Source organism: Microcebus murinus, chromosome 5 (genome assembly GCF_040939455.1).
Source record: "Microcebus murinus isolate Inina chromosome 5, M.murinus_Inina_mat1.0, whole genome shotgun sequence".
NCBI classification, from domain to species: Eukaryota; Metazoa; Chordata; class Mammalia; order Primates; family Cheirogaleidae; genus Microcebus; species Microcebus murinus.
The window spans coordinates 20,733,548-20,760,673 of NC_134108.1; the positions used below are offsets into that span (position 1 = coordinate 20,733,548).

At 38.3% G+C, this 27,126-nt stretch overlaps 2 protein-coding genes across 5 annotated transcripts in view; one reads left to right on the top strand and one right to left on the bottom strand.

Moving 5' to 3' along the window:
• The first annotated feature begins 289 nt into the window (after positions 1–289).
• Positions 290–26,889, top strand: FUCA2 (alpha-L-fucosidase 2). Of its 4 annotated transcripts, none has more exons than XM_076002912.1 (7): positions 290–590; positions 4,320–4,507; positions 6,841–7,180; positions 8,323–8,527; positions 8,776–8,966; positions 15,323–15,431; positions 26,364–26,889. In XM_076002912.1, the coding sequence occupies exons 1-7, from the start codon at positions 376–378 to the stop codon at positions 26,706–26,708; spliced, it is 1,593 nt and encodes a 530-aa protein (XP_075859027.1). In that variant the 5' UTR covers positions 290–375; the 3' UTR covers positions 26,709–26,889. The 4 variants fall into 4 exon arrangements, with proteins under 4 accessions (XP_075859027.1, XP_075859026.1, XP_075859028.1 ...); XM_076002911.1 differs by having other exon boundaries at positions 291–590; positions 8,323–8,533; XM_076002913.1 differs by lacking the exon at positions 26,364–26,889 and adding an exon at positions 18,439–18,710 and having other exon boundaries at positions 292–590; positions 8,323–8,533.
• PEX3 (peroxisomal biogenesis factor 3) overlaps positions 21,737–27,126 on the bottom strand; it is a 39,123-nt gene continuing 33,733 nt past the window's right edge. Inside the window, exon 12 of the mRNA XM_012768517.3 lies at positions 21,737–23,469. Within this exon, the coding sequence (XP_012623971.1) occupies positions 23,386–23,469 (84 nt within the window). The 3' untranslated portion in view covers positions 21,737–23,385. The remainder of the gene's footprint in view (positions 23,470–27,126) is intronic.

The following is a 27,126-nucleotide window of genomic DNA, read 5'->3' on the forward strand; positions in this document are numbered from 1 at the left end:
TCTAGGTTGTTCTGTCTGGGAGGGCCTCTCCCGAGGTCCCTGCCTCGGCCTGTGTGTTGTCAGTGGTGCAGGCGCGTCCCCAGGGCGGTCTCTGAAAAGGTCATGTCACAGGGCCTAGGCCCAGACCCACTTTGTCCCCTCAAAGCGCACAGACTGGGGGGCTTAGCTAAGCAGTCGCACTCCTGGCTTTGGGGGAGTAACACTGGCCTCTTTCGTTATGCAAGCGAGCGCGGCGGGTGGCCTGGGGTGCCTCCGACAGCGGCCACTCCCGCCCCAGCCCAGCGCGGAGCCTGGCCCTTTCCCAGATACGGCCGGGTCAGGTGACAGCGGCGGAGCACGCGGAGCAGGCGACGCGGAAGGCGGCCGCGCCGGGACATGCGGGCCCCCGCGCTCCCCGGGCTGGCGCTGGCGCTCGCGCTGCTCCTGCTGCAGCCGCCGCGCCCGGCCCGCAGCGCCGCCGCGCGCTTCGACCCCACCTGGGAGTCGCTGGACGCCCGCCAGCTGCCCGCGTGGTTCGACCAGGCCAAGTTCGGCATCTTCGTCCACTGGGGCGTGTTTTCCGTGCCCAGCTTCGGCAGCGAGTGGTTCTGGTGAGTGCCCGTCTCCCTACGTCTCCCCGGACCCCCGCCCCAGGCCTCCCCTGCGGCCCCCTGGCCCGAGTCACCCCCTCTCGCCACCCTTTCCCCGCGCCCCCCGCTGTTTAAACCGAGTTTCGCATTTCCGGGTGTCGAATGTATGGTTTCTTGTCTAAGTACTTCGTCCTGGGTGAACACTGAATGTTTCTGCCCTTGTGACTGCAAGAATTAAATGGTGTGAGGAGGCTTAAAAGGTAAGCGTTTTTCTAACAAGACCTGTACAGTATTTTTTTTTTTTTTTTGGTCTCCACTTTTTTTTTTCTTGAAGATAAAGGATGTTGCCTTTCCTTCTGGTATAGAGTCTGTTTCACGCTGGCATTTCATCTTCTGCTCTTAAGGAACAGCACAGAAGTCAAAGTGCTCTTCTCGCACCTGCTGTTTTTCAAGAGCTTTAACTTTTATCTTAACTATTATTTTACAGGCCAGAGTAGCATATTTCAATCCCTTCATTGCAAAGAGATTGACTTCCTGCAACCAGTAACATTTCTTGTTATGTTAGGCCAGTTGATGTAAAAAAACCCAGTATAAGCTATGGAGAATTATTCCTGTAATTAAAAGAAAAATCAACTTGTAAAACAAGGGACTTTCTTCCTACACCATATATTGCTAAACATACCTACTTCAGAAAAATGTTATAAATCTTTATTTGTATGTTTGGGGCTGTAAGGCATTTTGAGTTTATTTTTGAAATGTTTCAGATTAGTGAGGTACATAATAGATTTTCTTCCTCCTAAATTGTATCTTATATTATCATTTTGTTCAACCATGAAGATTAGCTAAATATATATTGGTGGATTTGACACTTGTTAATTAAGACTAGTGGTCTGCCAAAATAAACCAGCTAGTTTTGAGTCATTTTATTCTTTGCTATGGTTAATTTTCCATAAATGAACACATGATTGTTCGTTTTGACATAGAACAATAAAGATAACTTCTTATACTGAACAATGTAGAATACATATTCCTGGTGGTCTGGAAGTGCATTAACCCTGTGAAAGACTCTTTAATTATTTATGGTTTCTCTTTGTATCCTTTCTAAACCTCTGCTCCCCACAACCAATTTGACTTTTGGGCAGTCAACAGTAGAGATGAATATATCTCACTGTTCTTAATGGAAATTAAATACCATATATAAATAATGAACTCTTTACTGTATGTGCCCCTTTTCCTCTCTTTTAATATGAAATTTGGGGCTAGTCTGTAGGGGAGAATGCAGGTTCAAATTAGATGATGCTGTTAGGGACAGAAAAACAAGTGAGAGGTAATGAAAATCAGAAAAACAGAAAGGAGAAAACATTTGTAGGAAAACAGTAAGGAGAAAATAGTTACAGAAAAATAACCAGGGGAAACAGTTATTTCAATCTTAAAGAACAGAGTAATTAGACCATGGAAAAGTGACCACCAATCAGAAAACAGAAAAACACCATAAACGGTAACTTTCCCCATCACACATATTGGAGAAAGGAATGAGTGGAACATAACCCTTAAGCTATATCCATAGCTGGAAAGAATTCAGTCCCCAAAACAGTGATGTAGAGTTATGAATAATTATAACCCTTGCCTAAATTGCTAACATATAAAAGGAAAAACAGAAGTAGACGGTGTCTTCACTACTCACAGAGACAGGCCCATTTCCCCTTAGGAAACATCTTCTGCTTTGCATCTTTAAAGTTTCTTTACAATAAATTCTTCAGCTCTTGCTGAGTGTCTGTCATCTTTCTCCATCGCGGGGTATCGGGTTCGAGATGTCCCCGATATAACCAGTCCCCGGGCAGTATGCACTGCAAGAGATGGGAGAGACAAGACACAACACAAAAAGGTGACAGGGTGCAGGGAAGATCAGGGGACCACCAGCATTCCTGTAAGCCAGGCGGCAGTGGCTGAAAATAAGCACCGTTTTTATTCTCTTTTTCATGCTATCGATTACAATGATTTCACTTGAAAAGCTCATGGGTTACAATGTATAGAAGTTTTAAGTCTCCCCTAATGGTCACAGGATGTCTTAGCTAATTACTCTTTTATCTATAGAAACTGGAAACACATAGCTGGTTACAAAGCACAACTACACCTTAAGGTATGTACAGATAGTATCTCTGAACTCAGCAGCTGTAGCCCATTCCATTGAGGAACAAAGAGATTGGGAGGTTAGCTCCCCGAGGCGTTCTACTGAGAAAGGGGAGGGAAGGAGCTCAACTGGTGTTTTTAAGAATTGCAGCCTGAGTCTCTTCTCCTGGGCTGACATTTTGCAATCTTCCTTTACAGCCATGGATGGCTTTCATGTCAAGCTGCATGAGGCCCTCAGGCTTTAAGGCGTGAGTCTGCTGTACTCCCAGATTGCTGGAATGTCCCCCAACTAGTCATTTAACTTCTGCTCTTATCTCTGGCTCCTGCTCAGGCAGCAGTCCTTCACCTCCTCTCCTTCCACAGCCTCAGAAATGGGGTCCCTAAGCCTGGTGGTCTTATTCCTATCAGCATGGGGCCAAGGCTTGTGACTCTTCCAAGCCCAGAGCCCAAGAACTGAGGTAACACTTCAAAGTTCAGCTGTGAAATACATGCATCATGGATCGGTTAGGATAGTTTAACTTTAAGGTATCAAAAACCCAAATAATAGGTGTTTATTACTTCATATAACAAAATAGTTGTCTCATTGATGAAATCAAAGACCCAGGCCTTTTCTGTCATATTCAGCCTGTGGACTTGTCCCTTCATGGTCACATAATGGCAGTCAGGCATCATAACTGCACATGGCCTTGCCCAAAGGCAGGAAGGCCAGTTCTTTCATTAGGAAAGGAGCCCTTTCCAGAATCCCAAGTCAGCTTCCCTTCAAGTTCTGTTGGCCAGCATGGGTCTCTCATCCATGTCATGGCTGCCATGGAGGCTGGGAAAGTATGCGTATGACTTTTGGGCCAGCAAAAAACATTGCTTATCACATATCATGTCCTTAGTGATCTCAGTCAGAAGAGCCTCCTCATCATGGTTGGGGATATAGTGCTGATTATGGATTTGCTTATCCTGTAGAAATACTCCTATGAAGGAGTGGTGGTAGAGAAAACAGGACATGGGTTGGACATGGGCTTTGCATATATTTCATGAGGATAGTTACTGCTAGTTACTGCTTAGATAGTTATCTAAAATGTTTTAGGTATAGTTTTCCTTATGAAGCCTTGCTTAAATAGTTTAGGTTTAATATACCATTGTTTAGAACGAACACATATGATAAGTAATCCTTGAAGACCGAGTTGATTTATTAAAATGACAGCACCTTCTTAGTTTTACTACTGCCTCCCTTTCTGTGCCCTGCCCCAAAACATGTTCTCTGCCGGTGAATATCATAGATGCATGAAGCCTTGGTCACTTATGTTACAAAGGACAATGTGTAAAGACACAAACTACATGTTGTGACTTAAACATGAAGCATTAAGAGAGAATGGGTGGCTGGGTTGCCTAGAATGCTCTAGTTTATGAGCTGAGTGGCTTTCATAGGGAGACAGAATGGATATTGAGAGGGGCGTTCTGGTTTGCATAAGCTTTCTTTAAAGCCAAAGCTAATGATGAGGAATTTGAGAAAGAGGATCTGGGTAATACTGTATTTTGAATAAGGGGAAAATAGTAAAGGGACCTAGGCAATTATTTCAAATGTTTATGTATGTGGTGTTCACGTGCTATTTCCTTTCCTCTCCTTAGGTGGTATTGGCAAAAGGAAAAGAGACAGAAGTATGTGAACTTTATGAAAGATAATTATCCTTCTGGTTTCAAATATGAAGATTTTGGACCGCTATTTACGGCAACATTTTTTAATGCCAATCAGTGGGCAGATATCTTTCAGGCCTCTGGTGCCAAATACATCGTCTTAACTTCCAAACATCATGAAGGTAAGTAAGTACAGTGTTTGCAAATACTGATAATGGTTAAGAAATAAAGGTCGTTTTTTTGGAAGAAGGAACTAAAGCAAGGGTGTCCATATGAAATCACAGTTTTCTCTTAGGAGCAACCATAAGTGGTAGCTGGCATTCGCTTATAATTTAAGGACCACATGTTCTACCCACATTGAGAGGCATTAGGGATACAGAGGAAAGATGGTCACATTTTGTTATATGCATATTTAACAAGAGTTCTCAGATTTAATTAAAGATATTTGAAGGGTGGTGTGGGTTGCAAGTCAAAGTTTATAATTGGAATTGCACTCTTTTGTTTCTTTTCTCTGTAATGCATTCTGTGAAGGTACCTTGGGGATTATGCTGTTGTAGTCTTGCATCATTATCAACACACCTGACTGCACTTTTGGCCAAGTCTTGGGTGGCCAAGTGGTGTAAATGGTGGATGAATTGCTAATGATGGAAGTGACACAGATCACCTGGAGGGAAAAGGATTATGGAATTGTAATGGTGCCCAGAAATATCAGAGGTGGTGGAAGAATATCTAAAAGCAACCACAGTGGTCCTACATTAACAGGATAGGTTCTGCCCATCACCATTCCAGTATCTATAAGACCAAGGAGGCATTAACAAATTGTTATTGTCCCAACCACATGTTAATTCATTAGATAATTTTCTTTGCGTGCCTATCTTTGCCTTGGTATAAGAAATTTTGCCTCATTGTTTTCTCCAGGGATGGGAGGGGGGTAGGAGGGAAGAACCACAGCCAAAAATCTAAAATTATCTTAGAATACTTTTCCCTTTGGCCACATTCTGGTAGCTTCATGATTGTCTCCTACAGCTGTTTCTCTTGCTGAGATGGATATTTATAAAGTGAATTTGCTTGAGAACATGTTGATTTCCTGATTCTAGAAACTTCCCCAAGTTGTATGGCACAAAGTATTATTAAAAAAAAAAAAAGATTAAAAAAAACATTTTTTAAATCAAAAAACAACTTAATCTGTGAGGACAGATGAGATACACATTTATAGATTTTCTAGGACTCATGCTATCAGATGTTTTCATTGCTTATGGAAAATGTACTGCTAAACCCAGGAAGGAAGATCACTATGTGAGCTTATTTATGGTGGTGATATTAAACTGAAGACCCATGTGGTTTTAGCACTGCCTGACATTAGGGCCTGTCAAGTTGAAAAATTTTGAGTATGACTTTAAATATTGACACTGCTTTGAAGCTGACCACAAACGTCTTTGGAACAAGAGTAAACTGTTTTAAAAGCCTCTTAAAATCAATCTTCGACTTGTCTTAATTTACAAGAGTAAAGTGTTTCAGCAAAAGTGTCTTATGAATGTCTATTTTCAAAGATTCTTTTAGATTTTAGTGGAACAGTAACAATGTCCTTATGCCTCTGGGCGCCAACTGAAAATTTTGAGGCTTTTGTATTATTTCTTAAGTATTTAAGAAATACTTGTAACATTTTTATATAGAACAGCTGGAAATATAACTGCAAATTCCTGTTAAAAATGAATTATTTCAGAGTGTTTCTGTAATGGTGTACATTATTTTTCTTACCCATTTAGTTGGTAAATTATTCACTTTGGGGTAATTTTATCAAGGAGGAACATGTGAGCTTATGACTCTACAGTAGGATGAGATTACACATAGTTAGCATTTTTAAAGTACAGAACTACTTAATGGGAAATAATGTCTTTAAATGAATAATCAGGTTAAAAGAGATTTACTATACCTGAATCATCAGTGTTCTAATAAACACACTATAATAAAATAAACAATCTTAAAACTGGACAATAGACTCCAGTCTTTGGTTTAGAAGACAAATAAGAATCTAGCGGGAGTGTGTCTCAGAATCTTCACTATAAATAGTAGTAGTCATTGTTTAGCATGTTAGATGTGGAAAATGTTACCATCTTAGCTATAATCTGATATTGTTGATTGTTTATTTTATGGGGCACCCTCTGCTAGCAGCTGGCTGGGGATACAGCAGGAAGTACCACAGCCATGATGCTAGCTCTCCAGAACCTTAAAGTCTCGGAGAGAAAGTTCTGGAGCCAGATCAGACCATCTCAACCTTTTGGCATACCCTGAAAGTTGCTTTTAAAAACCTCAGTTCCATTTTGTTTAAATGCTCATTTGTTTCTCATATAAAATAATATATACTATGAAAAAGATTGCCATAAATCAGGTGTTTTTAGAAGCAGTTATTTATATATCCTGTGTATTATCTGATTTATTTTGGACATTTGTATAGGTAGAAATTTACTAAAATAAAATTGATGTGCTTACAAGGGTTTTCACTGTAATTTTTCAGGCTTTACCTTGTGGGGTTCAGAGTATTCCTGGAACTGGAATGCAGTCGATGAGGGGCCGAAGAGGGACATTGTCAAGGAACTTGAGGTGGCCATTAGGAACAGAACTGACCTGCATTTTGGACTGTACTATTCCCTTTTTGAATGGTTTCATCCACTCTTCCTCGAGGACGAATCCAGTTCATTCCATAAGCGACAATTTCCAGTTTCTAAGATGTTGCCTGAGCTCTATGAGTTAGTGAACAAGTATCGGCCCGAGGTCCTGTGGTCGGATGGTGACGGAGGGGCGCCGGATCACTACTGGAACAGCACGGGCTTCTTAGCCTGGCTGTACAATGACAGGTGTGTGTGCGGTTGCAATGCTGCAGTTACCTTAAACATTCCTAAGGTGTTTATAACACCGTAATTCCCTTGCTGCTTGAAATATTTCCTTTTATGCTCACTGGCGGCATGAGGGGGAGGAAATCGTTGTAAATGCTGCTTATTAGATAGTTCAACATTCCCTCAAAATAATCAAGAGTAAATAAATCAGGAGCAAAATACAACTCAATCTGATTTTGAAATCAGTAAAAATCATAGGATCTTTGAAGGTATTAATTTTGGGGGTCCCCCTTTTTATCTTCTACTCTTGCTTTTTTGGCCCCTATTTTGGGATAACTATTTATTCATCATTATTTCTGATTATGTACTTTTCAATCCCCTAATGGCTTCTTTTTGTCCCCTAATTGTCTCTTATCTTTTGGTAATCTTTGCTGCCCCACTAATGTCAGCCTTGTCTGTCTCCTCTTTTCCTTCATCAGCAGTACTCACTCCTTCCTGCTCTTTCCTGTTCTTTCCTAGCATGTTCAAGGCTGTGCGTTATGACAGTGAGTTCTCATTGAACTCCTCCATTAGGCATTAGGCCTAGACTATATGGAGCAAATTTACCTTTGTACTAGAAAGCACCTCGTATTGTGCTACGAAGGCAGGGCTTCTTCTATTTATACTTCCTGGGCCCACAAAGGGTACAAATACCAGTACTCTGGAGAACTCTTGAGATTTAAAATAGCAATGTCTTCAGGTACTTCTCCCAGGGGGAAAAGACTAGGAGCCATCCACCTCCCTTTGTGACTCAAAATTGTCTCCTCTCAGTCGAGTGCAGTCCTCTCTAACTGTACCACCAATGATAAGTTTTGTCGTGGGGATATTGTTCACATAATGTCAATGGACACAACTGTAAGAGAAAAAGAAAAGCTAGAATATATGTATGAGATTATTCAGTCATTGGGGAGAAAAATGTCTAGGTCTGGGAGCTGGAAAGTCACAGAGCCAGGACTCCAATCAACGCTGGTCTGTCTTCAGCACCATGGGCTTTCCGCTATGTTATGCCATGGTCCTTTTACACGAGTGTATTTCAGTTAGACCTCTTTTCAGTGACATATCCTTTTATGTGAAGGGAAAAATTGTGTATATATTGCTTAAAAAAATTATCCTTTTCATTTCAGCCCAGTTCGGGACACAGTAGTCACCAATGACCGTTGGGGAAAGGGTAGCATCTGTACGCATGGTGGCTACTATACCTGCGCCGATCGATATAACCCAGGACATCTTTTGCCACATAAATGGGAAAACTGCATGACAATAGACAAGTTTTCCTGGGGCTATAGGAGGGATGCTGGAATTGGTGACTATCTTACAATTGAAGAATTGGTAAAGGTACAGTAAAATTCTGGTGGCTATTACTGTAATATTCTTAATGATGTGGTTGTATGGGAATTATTTCTTATATTTTATATAGCTCAGTGGCCTATAAACACAGGGCGTTATTCTAGCCTTTGTGTTTACTCTTCTAGACAGTGACTATATATGTATATAAATATATAAATACAATGTATTATCACATTAAAGATGGAATTGTTTTGTCTACCTAAGAACTACATTTATTCTTAATTTTTTAGCAACTTGTAGAAACAGTTTCATGTGGAGGAAACTTTTTGATGAATATTGGGCCCACGCTAGATGGCATCATTTCTACAATTTTTGAGGAGCGATTAAGGCAAATGGGGACCTGGCTAAAAGTCAACGGAGAAGCTATTTATGAAACCCAACCTTGGCGATCCCAGAATGACACCATCACCCCAGATGTGTGGTAAGTCATTCTCGTTACCAAGGGCTGTTTGATAGAGGAAAGCATTTAACATTTCTCAGGTATATAAAGAGGAAGAGTAGGATAAAAAGGGAACTCAGACGAATGCCTAACTATACAAAGCACTTTCTAAGCTTACTCTAAAGAGAAAGGGAAGAATTAGCAAGTTTTGAACACATTGTTGATCAAATTGAGCTTAAATCATTTCTAGCTATCTCCCAGTGAGGGGAAAATTTTAGCTAATTTTTAGTCAGCTCTTACAAAAATTGTAAGCCATTCAGACCAGTTGAAAAATGCCAAATGGTTAATCTAAAACAGAGACCACGGTTTAGTCAGTTCTGTAAATTTTAACTTTTGTTGATGTTGCATCTCATCAAATTAGTAAGCGAGAGGTACCTGAGGGCAAAGAAAAATACTAGATTAAAAACGAACCAATCTGGATTTTTGTTTCTGATAATAAACAAAAAAATGAGCCAAAATAGAGAGGATTCTGGGAAGATGTTTAAGCAGGAAGTACCAGGAATCTATCTCCCCACCTAGATAACAACTGTACTGGTAGCATTTGTCTGATGGCCAGGAAGCTTAAGATAACTAATCACTAATCACTAATCAACTAATCACTAGGAAAATGCAAATCAAAACTACGAGATACCACCTCACATCCATTAGGATGGCTACTATGAAAAAAACAGATAATGATTGTTGGTGAAGATATGGAGAGATTGGAACCCATATGCACTGTTAGTGGGAATGTAAAATGGTACAACTGCTATGGAAAAGAGTATGGCAGTTCCTCAAAAAATTAAAAATAGAATTACCATATGATCCAGCAATTCTACTTCTGTGTCTACCCAGAAGAATGAAAGCAGGGTCTCGGAGATATTTGTACACCCATGTTCATAGCAGCATTGTTCACGATAGCTAAAATGCAGAAGCACCAAAATATCCATTGATAAATGAACGGCTAAATGTGGAATATACATATCATGTAATATTATTTTATTTATTTATTTTTTTCACTATATTTTTACTTTATTTATTTATTTTTTTCAACTGGAGACGGGGTCTTGCTCTTGTTCCGGCTGGTCTCGAACTCCTCGAGCTCAAGCGATCCTCGGCCTCCCAGAGAGCTGGGATTACAGGTGTGAGCCACTGTGCCCGGCTAATACATTTTCAAATTCTTGATAAAAACCGTAGCATACTAAAACTTAACTCCAGCTTTTGGAAAATAATTTGTTATGTATATTTTAGAATGAAAACAGGTCTTCAAAAAGGATGAATGGTTAATCAAGGCCAAAAAAAAAATATTTTTAGAATCTTTGGTAGCACTCATTGCAAATAATTAATATGCTGTTCACAAACAATCCTAAAAAACAGCAATAATGGCGCTAACGAAGACGACAATACCCTTAGTTTACAGATGAAATGCTCCCACGCTGAGGAGCAGGGAGCCAGACACGTGGGGGGGGGGGGCTGAGCGCCACAGAGCCGGACAACGCCCAGGGAGGCTTGGGGGCCAACAGCGAGGACGAGGACGGTCAGTCAGGTCCGTGAGCTCCTGCCCTCCTCTCCTACGGCGCTTCCCTTAGGCCCCACGTGCGGAAGGGAAGACCCTTTCGTCTGCAGTCTGGGCCAAGTGGTGCCAGCCACTGTGTCTCCTCTGCGGGGTGCACCCCGGTGACCCCCACGACCAGACCAGCCAACCTCTCACCTGTCACAGGAACCCCCTGATGCTCCCTCACTCTCACCTTGGTTCTTTTTTTTTTTTTTCTGAGACAGAGTCTCACTCTGTTGCCTGGGCTAGAGTGCCATGGCGTCAGCCTAGCTCACAGCAACCTCAAACTCCTGGGCTCAAGCAATCCTCCTGCCTCAGCCTCCCCAGTAGCTGGGACCACAGGCATGCGCCACCATGCCCGGCTAATTTTTCCTCTATATTTCCATGTAATATTATTCAGCTTTAAAAAAGAAGTAAGTTCTGGCATATGCTACAACATGGATGAACCTGCAGGACATTATGCTAACTGAAATAAGCCAGTGACAAAAAGACAAATACTATGTGATTCCACTTATATGAGGTACTTAGAATAGTCAGAACCAAAGAGACAGAAAGTAGAATGGTGGTTTCCAGGGTCTGGGGGAAAGGAGGAAATAGGGAGCTATTATCTCATGGATACAGAATTTTAGTTTTACAAGATAAAGACAGTTATGAAGATGGGTGGTGGTAATGGTTGCATGACATTACGAATGTATTTAATACCACCAAACTGTATGCTTAAAAAAGTTTAAGATGGTAAATTTTATGTGTATAAAAATAAATTTTAAAATGGAAAAAATCAGCCAAAAATAACAGCATTGTTTTAATTGATTAAAAAACTTGTTACTTGTTCATACTATTCTAATAAATGTAAACCTGAAGTTTCTTTAAAATTAATAATGTTAACTTACTAATTTTTCTTTTAACTGGTATCTTCTTTAAAAGTCCTTCCTCAAGTCTCTCTCTGAGCTTGAGAATGTTCTGTATGCCAATGAGTATCTGATAAGACTTTTCAAATATGATGGTTTCTAATGTGGAGTCTTAACATATATAAATAAAGGTGGTTATTAGTAAAGCTCTGAAAATTCACTTTCTGAACTACCTGAGTACTGCCTAATCAAATATAAACCAAATGATTAGACTAAATGTTCTTCAATCGACTTCATTTATGACTTTAAAAACATTGTCAATCCACTGAAGAAAATGAAGTAAGGTAATCTAGACAGAAGCAAATAATTGTGGAATTTTAGAATGTTGGATCTGGGAGAAGCCATAGTGAGGACTCAGAACCAATCTTTCATGTTACAGAGAATAGTTTACATATGATTTTGGAATTTGCTTCTGTCTGTATATTTGAAGGTGGTGAGGGTGTCTGATCTGGGACTTCATAATCATTAACCACTATTCTATTAAGTGTTTTTTTCAATAAATAAAGATAAAAGCCAAAATGTTTGATGTGGCTCATACAGCCATGAGTCTGGCTCCTGTTGGCTTCTGCAACCCGAGTGGTCTTGCTCTCCCTCCCTACCATGGGGGCCCCTTGCCCTTGGGTTCATCGTGTCCTTCCCCTCCTTGTAGTCACCTGCAGATTCCCAGGTCAACTCTGAGAAGCCTTTAAGAGGTTAGCTTCAGCTTACTATCCCTGTCTACAGAACTACTCTTAACATAATTCTTAGTGATTTTAACATCTATATTCACAGTTCTTCTAATTCACTGTTCCTCTTCTCTTCTAGGGATCTTGTCCACTCTATCTCTGTGACCCCTTCCTTTGGTCATACCTCTTAGGTCTTGCATTACAATTACTGCACCCTTCCATGGCTTCAATGTGGAACATTTTACTGCCTGTCACCTCTTATATTTCAGCTCATGCCACACAGCACTTCAGCTTCCAGAGGGATCTATAATCCAAGGATCATACCATCTTTAACCCTGTCACCTTCCTCTGTCCCTCTTCTCCCCATCCAGGTCAGATTCTCTGGCCCATCCCTCACACACGTCTTCAACTCCTAACCCTTTCTTCCTCCATCATACTCACTTGACAGAACATCAACATTCATTAAATTCAGCACTACTTATTCAGTGCCTGTCCTCAGACAGCTACACGTAAGAAACACACACAACATGCACAATGTAAAATTAGCTTACTTTTGGCTTGAAGGCCAACACTTGTGTCCTGGATCCCCTCCCAAATTATCCACCCAAGGATTGTTGTGGCAATACTTCTCTTTTGCTCATCTTCATTTTCCCCCTCTTTATTAGATCCTTTCCCATCAGCATTTAAGCATGTTATTTCTTTCATCTTAAAGAACTCTTTTTTGTCAGGGGAAGGGACGGGTCTCACTCTGTCGCCTGGAGTACAGTGGTGTCATCATAGCTTACTCCAACCTCAAACTTGTGGCCTCAAGTGATCCTCTTGCCTCATCCCTCCTGAGTAGCTGGGACTTCAGGCATGTACCACCATGCCCAGCTAATTTTCTTTTGTTTTTTGTGGAGATGAGGGTCTCACTATGTTGCTCAGGCTGGTCTTGAACTCCTTACCTCAAGTGATTCTCCCAACTGGGCCTCCCAAAGTGCTAGGATTACAGACATGAGCCACTGGGCTTGGCCTAAAAGTACTCTCTTGATCCTACTTACATTCCCGGCTACCTTCTCATTTCTCTTTTTTCCTTTGCAGTAAAACATCTTGAAAGAATTGTTTTTACTTGCTATCTACAATTTCTCCAATTTTTCTCTTGAACCCACTCTGGGTAGGCTTCTGCCCCTATACTATACAAAATTGCTGTTCCCGAGGCCCATGATAATGCCTCCCTTGCTAAATCCAGTGGTTAGTTCCCAGTTCTCATTTTCTGAACTTATTGGCAACATTTGCCTCAGTTGATCAGTGAGTCTCTCCTGGTTTCCTTTGTACCTTTTGGCTGTTCCTTCTTAGTCTCCTTTGCTGATAACACTTCAGTTCCTACCCTCTAACTCTTCAAGTGCCCTGAGGCTTAGTCCTTGGACTTCTATTCATCTCTACTTTTCTTAATTCCCCAGGTGATCTCATCCTTTTTCATCGCTTTAAATGTCACAACGACGACCTCCACATGTATATTTCCAGTGCAGACTTGTTACTGAAGTCCAGCCTCATATATTTAACTTCCTCCTCAACATTCCCACTTGGACGCATAAGCATCTTAAACCTGTATGTCCAGAACTGAAGTCCTGCCTTTTGAAATTTTGCTATAAACTAGCTCCTCCCACAGTCTTCCCCATCTCAGTTAACCGAGCCTTCATCCTTTTAGATGGTTGTCAGGCCCAAAGCCCTGGAGCAGTTGACTTCCCTTTCTTTTACATTCACAGCCAATTCATCAGCAGGTGCGGTCACCTTTACCTTTGAGATACATCCAGAATCTGACCACTTCTCATGCTTTCTGTGGCAACTCTCATCCTTTTGGTTTCCATCGTCTCGCCCCTGCCTGGATTATTTCAGTAACTTCTTGACTGATCTGCTTCTACCCTTGCCCCTTTGATCTGTTCTCCACAAAGCAATCAGAGTAAGCTTCTAAAATAATGTCAGGTTATGCCACTTCCATGCTCAAACTCCTCCAGTGGCTTCTAGTCTCAGAGAAAGGGCTGGTTCTTATAGAAGTTTGCAAGGCCTTATCTGGCTCCTTATCTAAGCCTCTGATCTTGTCTGCTATCACCTGCCCCTCCCTCCCTCTTCTTCAGCTACTCTGCCTGCCTTGCTATTGTGTCAACAGGCCAAGCATACTCTTGCATACTTTGGGGCTCTTGCACTTGCCTTATTCTCTGCCTGGAAGTTTCTTTCTCTAGATCCTCCCATGGCTGCCCCATGGCTCTTCTCATTCTTCAGGTTTCCTCAATGCTGCCTCCTCAGAGAGGTCTTCCTGACTATTCTACTTAAAATCACACTCCCAGCCCCTTCTTTTCCGACTTAGCATGCCCATCCTTCTGACCTGGCTTCAGTTTTCTCCATAGCACTGAATCATCACCTGACATATTATTTGTCCATTCTAATTTCACCTACTAGAATGTACGCTCAATGAAGACAAGGACCTTGTTCAATGGTGTATCTCTAGCTCTAAAACAATGACTAGAATTTTTAAGATTTCACTAAATATTTGTTGAATAATTGAAGGAATAAATGAATGGTTTTCTTTGTCTAGAGCATATTCCTCTTACCTTTTCCTTTGTTCTTCATCCTTTAAGTCCCAGACTAAATGTCGTTTTTCTTGGGGAGGCTTTTTGCCAGTGCTGATCTGAAGAGATCCTATTGTTATGGTCTCTCAATTTCCTTTTCTTGCATAGTGCTTATCAAAAACCACACTTTCATATTATTTGTGTGATTATTTAATATCTGCCTTTGCCACTGGTCTAAGCTCCATAAGAACAAGAACTGTGTGTGTGTTGTTTTCTTTTGTATCCCTAACACTGAGCACAGTACCAGGCCAGGTGTTGACACATGCATGTGTTATCTTGTTGAATTAATGAGTATAAAAATTTGAATCAGCACGTGGGGAGCCGCGAAGCTCTGGCATCGCACCCCCTTAACTCACCCCCACCCCTTTTCAGCTCCATGAGAGCAGTGGGATGAAGAAGAATACTAGCCCAGGAACATCTTTACTTCCTTTTAGTATTAGGGGAGTGGGGAAGGGAGGTGCTTTTCATACCAGCATGGGGCTATTTTTCCTCCCCTTCTATTAATGTAGACATCGGTAAACATTTACTAAATGGAAGTATCTCTGTAAAATAATTCCCATAAATGATGAGAGACATGAGGCATAATGTCTTTGTTACTATGCTTTTTCTTTTTTCTTTTAACTAGGTACACATCCAAACCTAAAGAAAAACTGGTCTATGCCATTTTTCTTAAATGGCCCACATCAGGAAAGCTGTTTCTTGGCCAGCCCAAAGCTACTGGGGGGGCAACAGAGGTAAGAGGGAATTTTACCTTCACTGTTCCTTTAAATTGCTGAGTAAAGTATCCCGATGAAAACATAACTTTTAAATTTAAGGGGAGCCTGATATGTGTTCCTTTTATACCCCATGAGAGTAATTTTAAAATGAGCTCCATCAATGGTAATGTTTGGCTAAAACCTTTGAAACTTTTTGTTTTCCAGCAAACTAAACTGATAAATCCGTTGTTACCTTATCTCCATGCATATCACTGTAAAGTAGACATTATTCTTCACCGTCATTCTAGCTTGTTCAAATTCACTGCATGCACCCAAAATTATTCTTTTCATAAAATTGCAATTCAGATGCTTTCCCTGACACGCTACTGCAGAACACATCTGAAAAAAAGTAGGATGTCCTGACCCTACTATTTTAAGTTTAGAAAGCATTTTGGAGAAAGTAAAAGATTAATCTAGCTGTTGTAACCACCAGGTCTGGCATTATTCTTTAAGAAATGAATGATCTCTTTGGAGGTGAATTGTCCAGATGGTTCTTCGTGCATCACCTTTCCACATTTCATCTCTAACACTTGTAGTGGGTCAGGCAGAAAGGAGATGGAGTTCAAATCTAATGTTGAATTATAGGTTAGTAGCTTGGGTATGAAATTGATTATTTACAAATTTTATCTATGTTCTTCTTAGCACCAATTGAGATAATTTAAAAGTTCATGGGCTATTTTTTAAAATTTTTTTATTGGATTAACTAGACAAAGTTCGTATGTTTTGAATCTGATAAGCAAAGTTTTGTGGTTCAAAATAACCCTAGAATATGTAGAGAACTACTTATTTGAATTCACTTAGTATCATCATTAAGACTAAAGATATAAAACAGAGTAATAATCAAATGTAATGGTCACATTTATGTATTGTGGATTAGCAGAGGTTATAGGAAGATCTGGGGAGGGACAGTGGCTGGATGAGAGGGGAACTTTTCTGCAATGACTCTGTGTAAGAACTGGACAGGCCTTAGTTGGGCAGATTGTTTCCAGACTCATTTTCTCTTCAGCATTTTCCCTACTCTGACACTCCATTCTACCTTTCCAATTCTTCTTCCACAACCTCTGTACACTTTTATTTCCTTCTTGAGAGTAATATGGAAGCAAGAATATAAAAACAAGATAGAGGGATTCACTCAAGTGGATAGGAGTTAAAACACCCTGTGAATCACTAAAGGTAAAAAAGAAATTGCCTATTTACACTGCTGTTTTGGAAATACCAATCACTCCCTCTGAATAGAAAGTAGGTGAGTCAAAGAGATGGACTGTATGTATGTTTTTAATTTCAGGTAGAACTACTGGGCCATGGACAACCACTTAAATGGGTTTCTTTGGAGCACAGTGGCATTGTGGTAGAACTGCCACAGCTAACCGTTGATCAGCTGCCCTGTAAGTGGGGCTGGGCTCTAGCACTGACAAGTGTGAACTAAAGTGCTGCAGAGTGGCTGACGCTGCAGTTGCACCTACAACTCGGCAATGTCAGGTCTCTATCATTGTACCACTTGGAGAAAGCAAATGTGAAATTGGACAAGAGAAATCAAGTAATTTAGGCAAATCAGCCCTTTTTCTCTCTTTCACTCAAAATTTTTTTCCTAAATTACCTACGTAACCATTTTAACTCTCCAGTGCACTCTTCCGTTAAAGTCTCTTCGCACTGATTTTGTTTCCATGTGTGACTCAGAGGTGGAAATTCTTTTTTGGTTTAGAATAGGTAGGAACTGGTGGTGGTATGAACTATATTGAGTCCCCCCCCCCCCCCCCCCCGCGAAATCTACGTTGAAGCCTTAACACTCAATGTGACTGTGCAGTAAAACATCATTTAATGACGGGGATATGTTCCGAGAAAAGTTTCACCGTGCGAACATCATGGAGTGCACTTACATAAACCTAGATGGCATAGCCTACTCCACACCTAGGCGCTATGGTGTAGTCTGTTGCTGCTCCCAGGCTACAAACCTATGCAGCAGGTACTGTATTAAATACTGTAGGCAACTGTAACACCATGTTAAGTATTTGTGTATCTAAACATATCTAAGCATAGGAAAGGTACAGTAAAAATATGGTATAAAAGATAAAAAAAATGATTCACCTGTTTGGGGCACTTACCATGAATGGAGCTTGAAAGCTGCTCTGTGTGAGTCAGTGAATGAGTGGTGACTGAATGTGAAGGCCCTAGGACATTATTGTACACTACTGTAGAATTTATATACTGTATATTTAGGCTACACTAAATTTATAAAAAATTTTTTTTCTTCAATAATAAATTAACCTCAGTTTTAATTTTTTAAAATGTTTGACTCTTTTGTAATAATACTTAGCTTAAAATAATTCATTGTACAGCTGTGCAAAAATATTTTCTTTATTAAAGTATTTAAAAAATATGAAAAAGCTTATTTTATTTTTCACTTTTACATACACACACACACACATGAGCCTAGGCCCACACAGGGTCAGGATCATCAATATCACTGTGTTCTACCTCCACATCTTGTCCCACTGGATGGTCTTCAGGGCGGCAACAACCATGGAGCTATAATCTTGTATGATAACATTGCCTTCTGCTGGAATACCCCTTGAAGGACCTGCCTGAGGCTGTTTTACAGTTAACTTTTTTTTTTTTAATAAGTAGGAGTGCATTCTAAAATGATAAATAGTATAGTAAATACGTAAACCATTTATTAAGCATTTGTACTATACGTAATTGTCTGTGCTAGGCTCATATGACTGGCAGCACAGTGGTTTACTTGCACCAGCATCACCACAAACACTTGAGGAATGTGCTGTGCTGTGACATTACGATGGCTACAAATCACTAAGCAATAGGAATTTTTCAGTTCCGTTATAATCTCACGGGACCACCATCTTATATATGCGATCTGTCATTGACTGAAAAGTTGTAATGTAGCACATGACTAATATTTGGAAATAGGGCCTTTAAAGAGGTAATTAAGGTTAAATGAGTTCATAAGGGTCGTGCCCTAATCCAACAGGACTGGTGTTCTTATAAGCCAAAGAAGAGACACTAGGGATACAAAAACACAGAGGAAAAGCCACATAAAGACTGAGAAGGCATTATCTGCAAGTCAAGGAGCGAGATCACTGAAGAAATCAAATCTGCCAACACCTTGATCTTGGACTTTCAGCCTCCTGAACTTTTAGAAAATAAATTTCTGTTGCTTAAGCTACCCAGGTTGTGATTATTTGTTATGCTAGCCCTGGCGTATTAATATAGGTGGTATGTAATAAATTTGGCCTAATATGTATTTCAATGCTTCCAATAATTGTCTTTTAGTAAAAAAATTATTTTTCTCCCTCAATTATAAAACTGAGGTATATACACTGTAGATATTTTGAAGTATACAGAGATGCTCAAACATAAAAATTATTGTTTGGATCATCACTATTAATATTTTAGTACACATTCTTCCAGATTTTTTTTTTTTTTTTGAGTAGAAGGTGTGAAATTGTAGGCATGGGTCTATTTTTGTAGATGGGATAATTTGAGGTACAACTTAAATCATAAATTTGCTTGTCGTATTTGCCTTCAAACAAATTGAAGTTGAAAACCTAGTTGAAAATTAGGAAGTCTGCTCAGATCTTCCTTGAGAATGAAGCAAAAATAATACTGATTGTGATGACATTTAAAGAAAAACTGATTAAAGAACTCTCTTCCACAAAAGGTGTTTAATACAGCCCTATCTTTATTTGAAGTGATACAGATTACATTTTGTCACATTAATTAAATGTAGACATCTGTTTCCCAAAAGCTTTCAAATAGTGAAATAAGACACTATTCATTATATATATATAATATATACATTATATTCACTATATATACCTAAAATCATGCCAACATTAAAAAACTTTTTTAGAAACGGGGTCTCAGACAGTCACCCAGGCTGCAGTCCAGTGGTGTGACCATAGCTCAGTGTAGCCTCCAACTCCTCGCTCAAGTGATCCTCTTGTCTCACCCTCCCAAGTAGCTTGGAGAATAGGTGCATGCCACCACAACTGGCTAATTTTTTTTTTTAAAACAGATTGGGTCTTGCTATGATGCCCAGGCTGGTTTCAAACTCCTGGGCTCAAGAGATCCTCTGACCTCAGCCTCCCAAAGTGCTGGGATTACAGGCATGAGCCATCACAACTGGCTATTAAATTTTTGAAATCATGCCAAAGAATTTACATGAATAAATAATAGTCCTAAATCCCAATTAACATTTTACTAGAGACCCAATGTGCATAGATTTATATGATCCCAAAAACTAGACTAAGAAAAAACAAAGGAAACAAGACAAAACAAAACAAAACCTGAACCAAATAGTGCTACAGGAATCTTAACACAAAAGGGTCATTTGTTTGAAGATGATATTTTTGAGACTAAAACTTGTCAACCCCTTAAATTCCTACCTTGTCCATCTTTACCTTTTAAAATTGAGAAAAAAGGGGACAGATGGAAATATCTAAGCAAATAGTAGTTAAAATTACAGGGTTCAATGAGCTATAAAGGAGCTAAATGACAAAATACAGCTCAGTATTTAGAGGTGCTAATAAAATAGTTCACAAATAACCAGATGCTATATAAGAAAGTATGAGACCCCAAATTTAAATTTATTTAAGGTGTATTTTGTTTACATGTGAAATGTACTAGAACTAGGTCTCAGCAAGGATTCAAAAACACCTCAGCAAATTCTTAAAAATTATCTGTGGTATGGAGGGCAAAAATTATGATGAGGATAAACAAAAATCAGGCCTCTCTTTACCTTTTAAACCCAATAGTATTTTTTATCTTCCAACCACTTAAACTCTTTCCTAGAGTTACTAATAGGTTCAAAATTGCCTTATTTGAATTCAGTAAGTTTTGATTTACCTTTAATGACTAGAGAAATATTGAAGGCAAACCAAACTAGATTGTTAGACTGAATAATTTAGACATTGATTTTACCATTTTAAATATGGATATAATTTTAATAAAATTTTATCTCATTTTCTTATTAATGACATTATTGAAGCAACATAATTGTTCTAAAAGGTCAGGTTATTCAAATAAATATGAATTAGGACAACAGAAAACATGACAGATGTTTTGCCTTCTGTTCATTTTATTTTTGTAAGTAAAAGACCTGGTAAGATAATCTTCCTGCTTAATTTCCAAACAAAATACTCATATCAATTTTCTCATATATACAGTAACAAACACATTTATATAAGTTTGTAAAAGTATAATAGCAGTTTTAAGTAATCTCCATTTAACCAAGTCACTGGATTAACTGATGCTCTCCACTTACTTGGAGAAGCATTCTGATTGATGCCTGGGGTAAGCTGAAGACCATCAGGAAATAGGCATATCCTACCCTTCCATTCCCACTTGCTGCAATGTGTTTTTACCAAGGATTATTTGAGTTTGTGACCATAGTGGGTTGAATAGTGTTCCCCAACAATATATGTCCACCTGGAACCTCAGAATGTATTCTTACACGGAAATAGAGCCTTTGCATATGTAATTAAGGTATGTATTCAGATAAGCTCATATTGGACGCAAGTGGGTCCTGAATCTACTGAGAATATCCTTGAGAAAGAAGAGGACACAGAGACACACAGAGAGGAAGGCCATGTGAAGACTAGGTAGAGATTGGAGTTATGTTGCCATAAGCCAAGGAATGCCTGGGGCCACCAGAAACTGGAAAAGGCACGGGAAGACTGGAAGGATCTTCCCTAGAATCTGCAGAGGGAGCATGGTCCTGCTGCTGACACCTTGATTCTAGAGTTCTTGCCACAGAACTGTGAGAATAAATTTCTGTTGTTTTAAGCCACTCAGTGGTGATCTGTTACAGCAGCTCTAGGAAAATAATACAGTTACCAAATTGATTATGCCAGTTGAACTTTTTATAGTGATTACATAAGCCAATGACATGAATGTAAAGACTTGTAGTTTCTATGAAAGTCAAGTTGAATTCTTCGGAAAGACTAGGTAACAGTGGGTTTCCTTTAAAAATTAAAAGTGTGGGGAAAACAGTTCTAAAAGATTGTGAAGAAATACAGTAAAAATCTACAAGAATTGTGCACCTCTGGTTCACACCTATGTAATGTAACGTATGTGATTTGTACAAGAAAGATAATCAGAAAACACCTACCAGTGGGCTTATACTGGAAGGCAGCTATGCTAACCACTGTACCACCAACATCCCAGCTCAGCAGACCTATACTGAAAAGTCAGAAAAAAACCTGGGTCCTATAGCAAATGGCAAATAAAGAATATTTATATTTTAAAATGTCTAAGAAAATGATATATATATGTATATATAATGATACCCTGCTTTAAATGACCCTGGATTAACCAAACAACTAAGAGTTTTAGATGACAGGGCTCTTGCTGTACTTCTAGAAGGCCAATTTGTTATGTCTAAGGCCACTTAACTTTAAATACATATGGTTTTTACTCTGTCATCTCTTCAATTGCCACAGCTCTAGAGATGCAGATAATTCAGGGTGAAAATTTTTAGCTGATCAAATTTCTGTCCTTATAAGACCACCTGTTGAGTTTCAGATTTTCCCTGGATGAAATCCTGGGTTAATATTGCTGGAAGAGATGCATGCCCATTATACACACATTCCCTAATTTTCCAAAAATGCAATTTTTCCTTCACCCTATTAGAAATGATAATATCATCATATTCTGTCAAATTTTGAAGAGAAGCATTTGCCCTTCTCTCCACTTTTACCTTTTTTTAATTGTAGACATGGACTCCCTAGCAGTTGGCAGGCCTTAGAAGAGAGTTCACAATTCATTTTCTACCTTTTACCAGTCAGCTTTACCAGTTATGTTGGAGGAACATAAAATGATGCTACTGAAAATATTCTGTATTACTGAAAAATATATCTAATATACTAATGATACATAATGATTCATTTATTTTTACCCTAATTACCCTTCTAAATGCAGAACTATAGATTTACTACAACAGACAATGAGTTACTTCTTTTTCAGAAAGTAATGCTATTTATTTTTTTATAAATGAACAAGTTAAAAGAAAGTACCAAGTATACTATCAGTTAAAATGAAACTTGAAAACTAGCAGGTTCTCTCTTCAAAAATAATAGCAAAAATGCTATGGGACATGTAAATTAATCGCTGAAAAGTATTAACTCAACAAAACCATATTTTACTAAAATAGTTTATTGCAATAAGATATTCACTGTACTCAAAATCAATACAAAGTTATTAAAATTATTTACATACAAATGAATAAAACTATATAATTAATAACAGATGTGAGTAAACATTTTTAGCCTCTAAATCAACATGTAACTTTCTAAGGCTCGTTAATAAAGCCTTAGAAAATATAGCAAAGAAATAGTAAAGAAAAAATAGCTGATCATAGGTGTTACAATCCACTGATTTCTGTAAGAAGAAAAGTCGTCCATGAAGGTATATTTGAGACAAATAATTTATTCCTTTGAAGGGCAGCCAGAGAAAAGTCTGAATCACTTCTGTTTATGGCAGTCCAGGAAACAGTATGATTAGTTAAATAGGGTATTTTCCGAACTTCACATATTCTATACCTACTTCCCCAACAGATTTTTCCTCAATATTAATGTCAAAGTACACTGCATTTCATAATATATAAATTAAAAAGTATCTACATTAGTTTTTAGTCAGTTTGGAAACAATGTCCATGGGGGAACCTACTACTGACAATTCTGATATTTGCATGTGTGTTCACTTAGATATGCCCAAAAAACTGGTCTGTTGAATTTAAAAAAATATATTAAGATGCCAAATGAATCTATTTCATTATGAAATGAAAACTTTGATTAAGAATATATTTTTATTAGGCATTTTGGTAACAAATTATTACTCTAGGTATAGCTGATTTATTCAGTGTGTTTTTTTTTTTTAAAGCAAATGAATCCCACTGTGGTTTTTCTTGAAGGAAAAATCATTTCTCCAGTTGTTGAGGGGTACTAAAAGCTTCGTACACATTAGCAGCAAAGTCTTTCACTTGCTCCATCATCAACAGATCCTAGCAAAGATGACAATGTAACATTATAGTTTGCAAAAAGTATAAATAATTTCAATTCATTTCTACAATTAAGCAATGAATTTAGCTCTAAGTTTTGTGGTAGTTAAGGCCAAGAAACAGATGATTTAAGAAAAGGAATATTTTTTCTTTTTTTTTTTTGTTATACCCTTTTTCTTTTTTTTTATTCTAGCGTATTATGGGGGTACAAGTGTTAAGGTTACATATATTACACATGCCCCCCTACCCCCTAGGAATATTTTTCTTATAATAAATTCTAAGAGATAGTTATTAGATTTTTATGAGGGATATGAGGGATCATGATATTATAAGCATTCAAGTCTGATTTTGAGGAAAAAAACCCAAAATTGTCTTCAAATGAGTTTTTATGTACACCAAGGGCTAGGTAAGTATCTGTTACATAAATGATTACAAGACTAAAGGTATAAGACTAAAGGTACTTTTTCTGGAAGCTGACATAACATAGTTAAGGCATTATTTTCTAGAAGCTCTAATATGTGTATATGTAGTATGTGCATATTTTATATATATACACACACACACAAAACACACATATATATCTTATTTCTCATCTATTTTTGTTATATTTTTTCAACTTGCAGGCAACCTGCCATATATATGTATGTATACTTTATTTTTTAGAATTTTTTTAAAATTTTAAAATATTCAAGGGGTACAAGTGCTTTTGTTACAGGGATACCTTGTTATATACACTTTAGAGCAAAGGTTCTTAACACTCCAAGGGGTTTGTGGAATGTAAAGATAAGGAAAAAATTACATCTTTATTTTTACTAACCTCTAAAATTTGGCAATTCCTTAAATTATGAATGTAGGCAACAAACTGTCATGGAATTAGCAGGCTGTCAATTTGTCTTCAATAGAAACCATAGACATCTTCATATCATATGACAGTTGTGGAAGTTATCAGAACTCCCATGCCATCTTTATTTAATGCATGATAAAGAAGCAATATTGCTACATCATAAATTTAATTTTAAAAGATGTTTTGAAAACCACATATAATTGGTTTCCCTCAAAACATTATGTGTTTTACTGTATGCATTTATAGACATTATTCTGAGAAGGGGTCCATAGGCTTCACCAGACTGTGAAAGGGTCCATGACAGAAACCGTTGAGGGCCTTGGTGAGTGCCAACAAACAGGAAGTAAACTTGGCCCTTGAATTTTCTTAAGTATTAGAAAACCCAAGTGAGCTTTAGGCCAGTTGTGATCTCAATCACTTTATGGTTAAATTCTCTCATCAGGCCAGGCCCACTGGTTCATGTATATAATCTCAACACTTTGGGAGCCCCAGGCAGGAAGATTGCTTGAGGCCAGGAGTTTGAGACCAGCCTGGGCAGCAAAGTGAGACCCTGTCTCTACAAAAACTAAAAAAAATTAGCTGGGCATGGTGGCACATGCCTGTAGTCCCAGCCACTTGGGAGACTGAGGCAGGAGAATCGCTTGAGCCCAGAAGTTCCAGATTACAGTGAGCTATGATCACACCACTGACTCTAGCCTGGGTGACAGAGCAAGACCTTGTCTCTATAAATGAATGAATAAATAAATGTATTTATCATGTTTGGAGTGTAAACAGAGAATTCAAGTAAAATGTCAAACTAACCTGATCAAGGACAGTAGAAAATTTTCTCCCTCTGTCTAAAAAGAGCTCTAAACTCTTTTTTACTTAGAAGAGGTATATGGACAAGTTTGAGAAACACTACCATTGTAGTGCAAAAGTAGCCAAAATAATACATAAACCAACAGGCATGGCTGTTGTCCAATAAAATTTACAAAAACAGGTGACTGGCCAGATTTGACTCATATTTCATAGTTTCATGACCCCAGCTTTACAATAAGGACTTTAAATATGTTCAAGTGCTGTATCCTGATACAGCTTCCAGGATGTTTTCAGTAGTCTGAGATAAAAATTGCATATCACACAGTTGGTTCAGGTTATAAATGTTCTCTCCTTATGTTATCTGAAAGCAATCTAGTAATAATTTGTTTCCTTATTTGAAAGAAATTGAAAATAATATTGAACAACCACTTCTCTCAATTGTTTTCTGACGCTCCTATTTCCTACCTTTACCATTTATAATATCATCTTAATATCTTCTACCACAGCAATCAGCAAAGTATGGCCTGCAGGGCAAGGCCACTGCTGCCTGTTTTTATATATAAAGTTTTATCAAAACAGCCACATTCACTTGTTCATATATTGTCTACGACTACTTTAATGCTACCAGAGCAGAGCTGGATAGTTTCCATACAGAATATATGTTGCACAGAGCCTAAAATATTTACTATCTGGCCCTTTACAGAGTTTGCCAACCTTGTTCTATAGCATTCCTACAATAGGATCTCCTATACACCTTTGTGTCTGAAGTAGTAGCAGTAATTCAAAAGCATTAATTTTAAGTAAATTAATATACTAATGAAAGCAAAGGTTTTATGAAAGATAAATGGAAATAGAACAACATGACAATTTATTAAGTAGAACACTTGGTATCTTAACTCATAGAAGTCATAGTTTAAAAAATTGGTGGACATCTTGTCAATCAATGGTCTGGTATATAAACTCAACATACATCCAGTCACATTAAAACAATTTTACTAAACATTAATATCAATGGTGTTTTTACTAGGTTGAAACCATTTCTTTTTATATCAATTAATTTTATTGCTTTTATTACTAATTAAGTAATTTTATGTAGTCTACTATACTGGTCAAGCCAGAGACTTCTACAGAAGTGGGCAAAGGTAAAGGTAAAGTTTAAATGCAGAAGTTACAACCTTTTTTCTTGCACTGGTATACACGCGAAGTTTAAAATTCAGTGAAATAAGATCATCCTTACTCACTATTTCTTCTGCAGTATGAATGCCCAGCACTTATGAGTGAGAAAGATGACACAGAAGACTACAGACCACAGCGAGGGAAACACGCATGTGAAGGACAGGCTAATGACACCACAGTGAAAGGAAGAAATACACCCTGTATACTCAGGGCTCGTCATGTTCCCAAGAGTAAGTTGTCTGAGACAAATTACACTAAGATGCCATCTTTACACTCAGACTTTAGGGTCTCTTCTCACTGCACATTATTGCAGCAGTTTGCGATTGAGGTGTACTGCAAGCAATTTTTTTTTACTTATAAGACAATTTTCAAGTTTGCATATGACTCAGAAATAAAATCTGTGGATTCAAAGTTATCCCACTAATAACATCAGTCTTATTCAATGCATTCCAAATGGTTTCCTAAGAAAGAAGATGGAATCATAGGAGGTTTAGTGAAAAATTTAAATAACTCATTGTTTATACAGCTTTTAGTGAGCAGATTATTGATGTACTATTAACAGTTATATTTTATTAATGACTAAAATGTTTTACTTCTCCACAATATATCTGTCTCAAGGCTCAATCTTCTTACTAGCACAGCTTACTGCAAAATATTAATGGTATATAAATTCAGCTGATCACTACAACATACCTGGACTAAAATGCAGTCCTACAAGTGTTGGACTATACCATGGAGAAAGGTACTCCCAACTTATAAATTTGCTATCATACATTATTACTCACATGGGGTATTTTACCACATTCTACATATAATTGCAAGAGTTCTGTGTTTTTTTGAAC

What these genes read in the sequence shown, in the direction of transcription:
- FUCA2 (XM_076002911.1), top strand. Translation starts at nt 376, where the DNA reads ATGCGGGCCCCCGCGCTCCCCGGGCTGGCGCTGGCGCTCGCGCTGCTC. An exon ending in AACTTCCAAACATCATGAAG is followed by an intron (nt 4,508 to 6,840) that starts GTAAGTAAGTAC and finishes GTAATTTTTCAG; the next exon opens with GCTTTACCTTGTGGGGTTCA. An exon ending in CTACTGGGGGGGCAACAGAG is followed by an intron (nt 15,432 to 26,363) that starts GTAAGAGGGAAT and finishes TTTCTTCTGCAG; the next exon opens with TATGAATGCCCAGCACTTAT.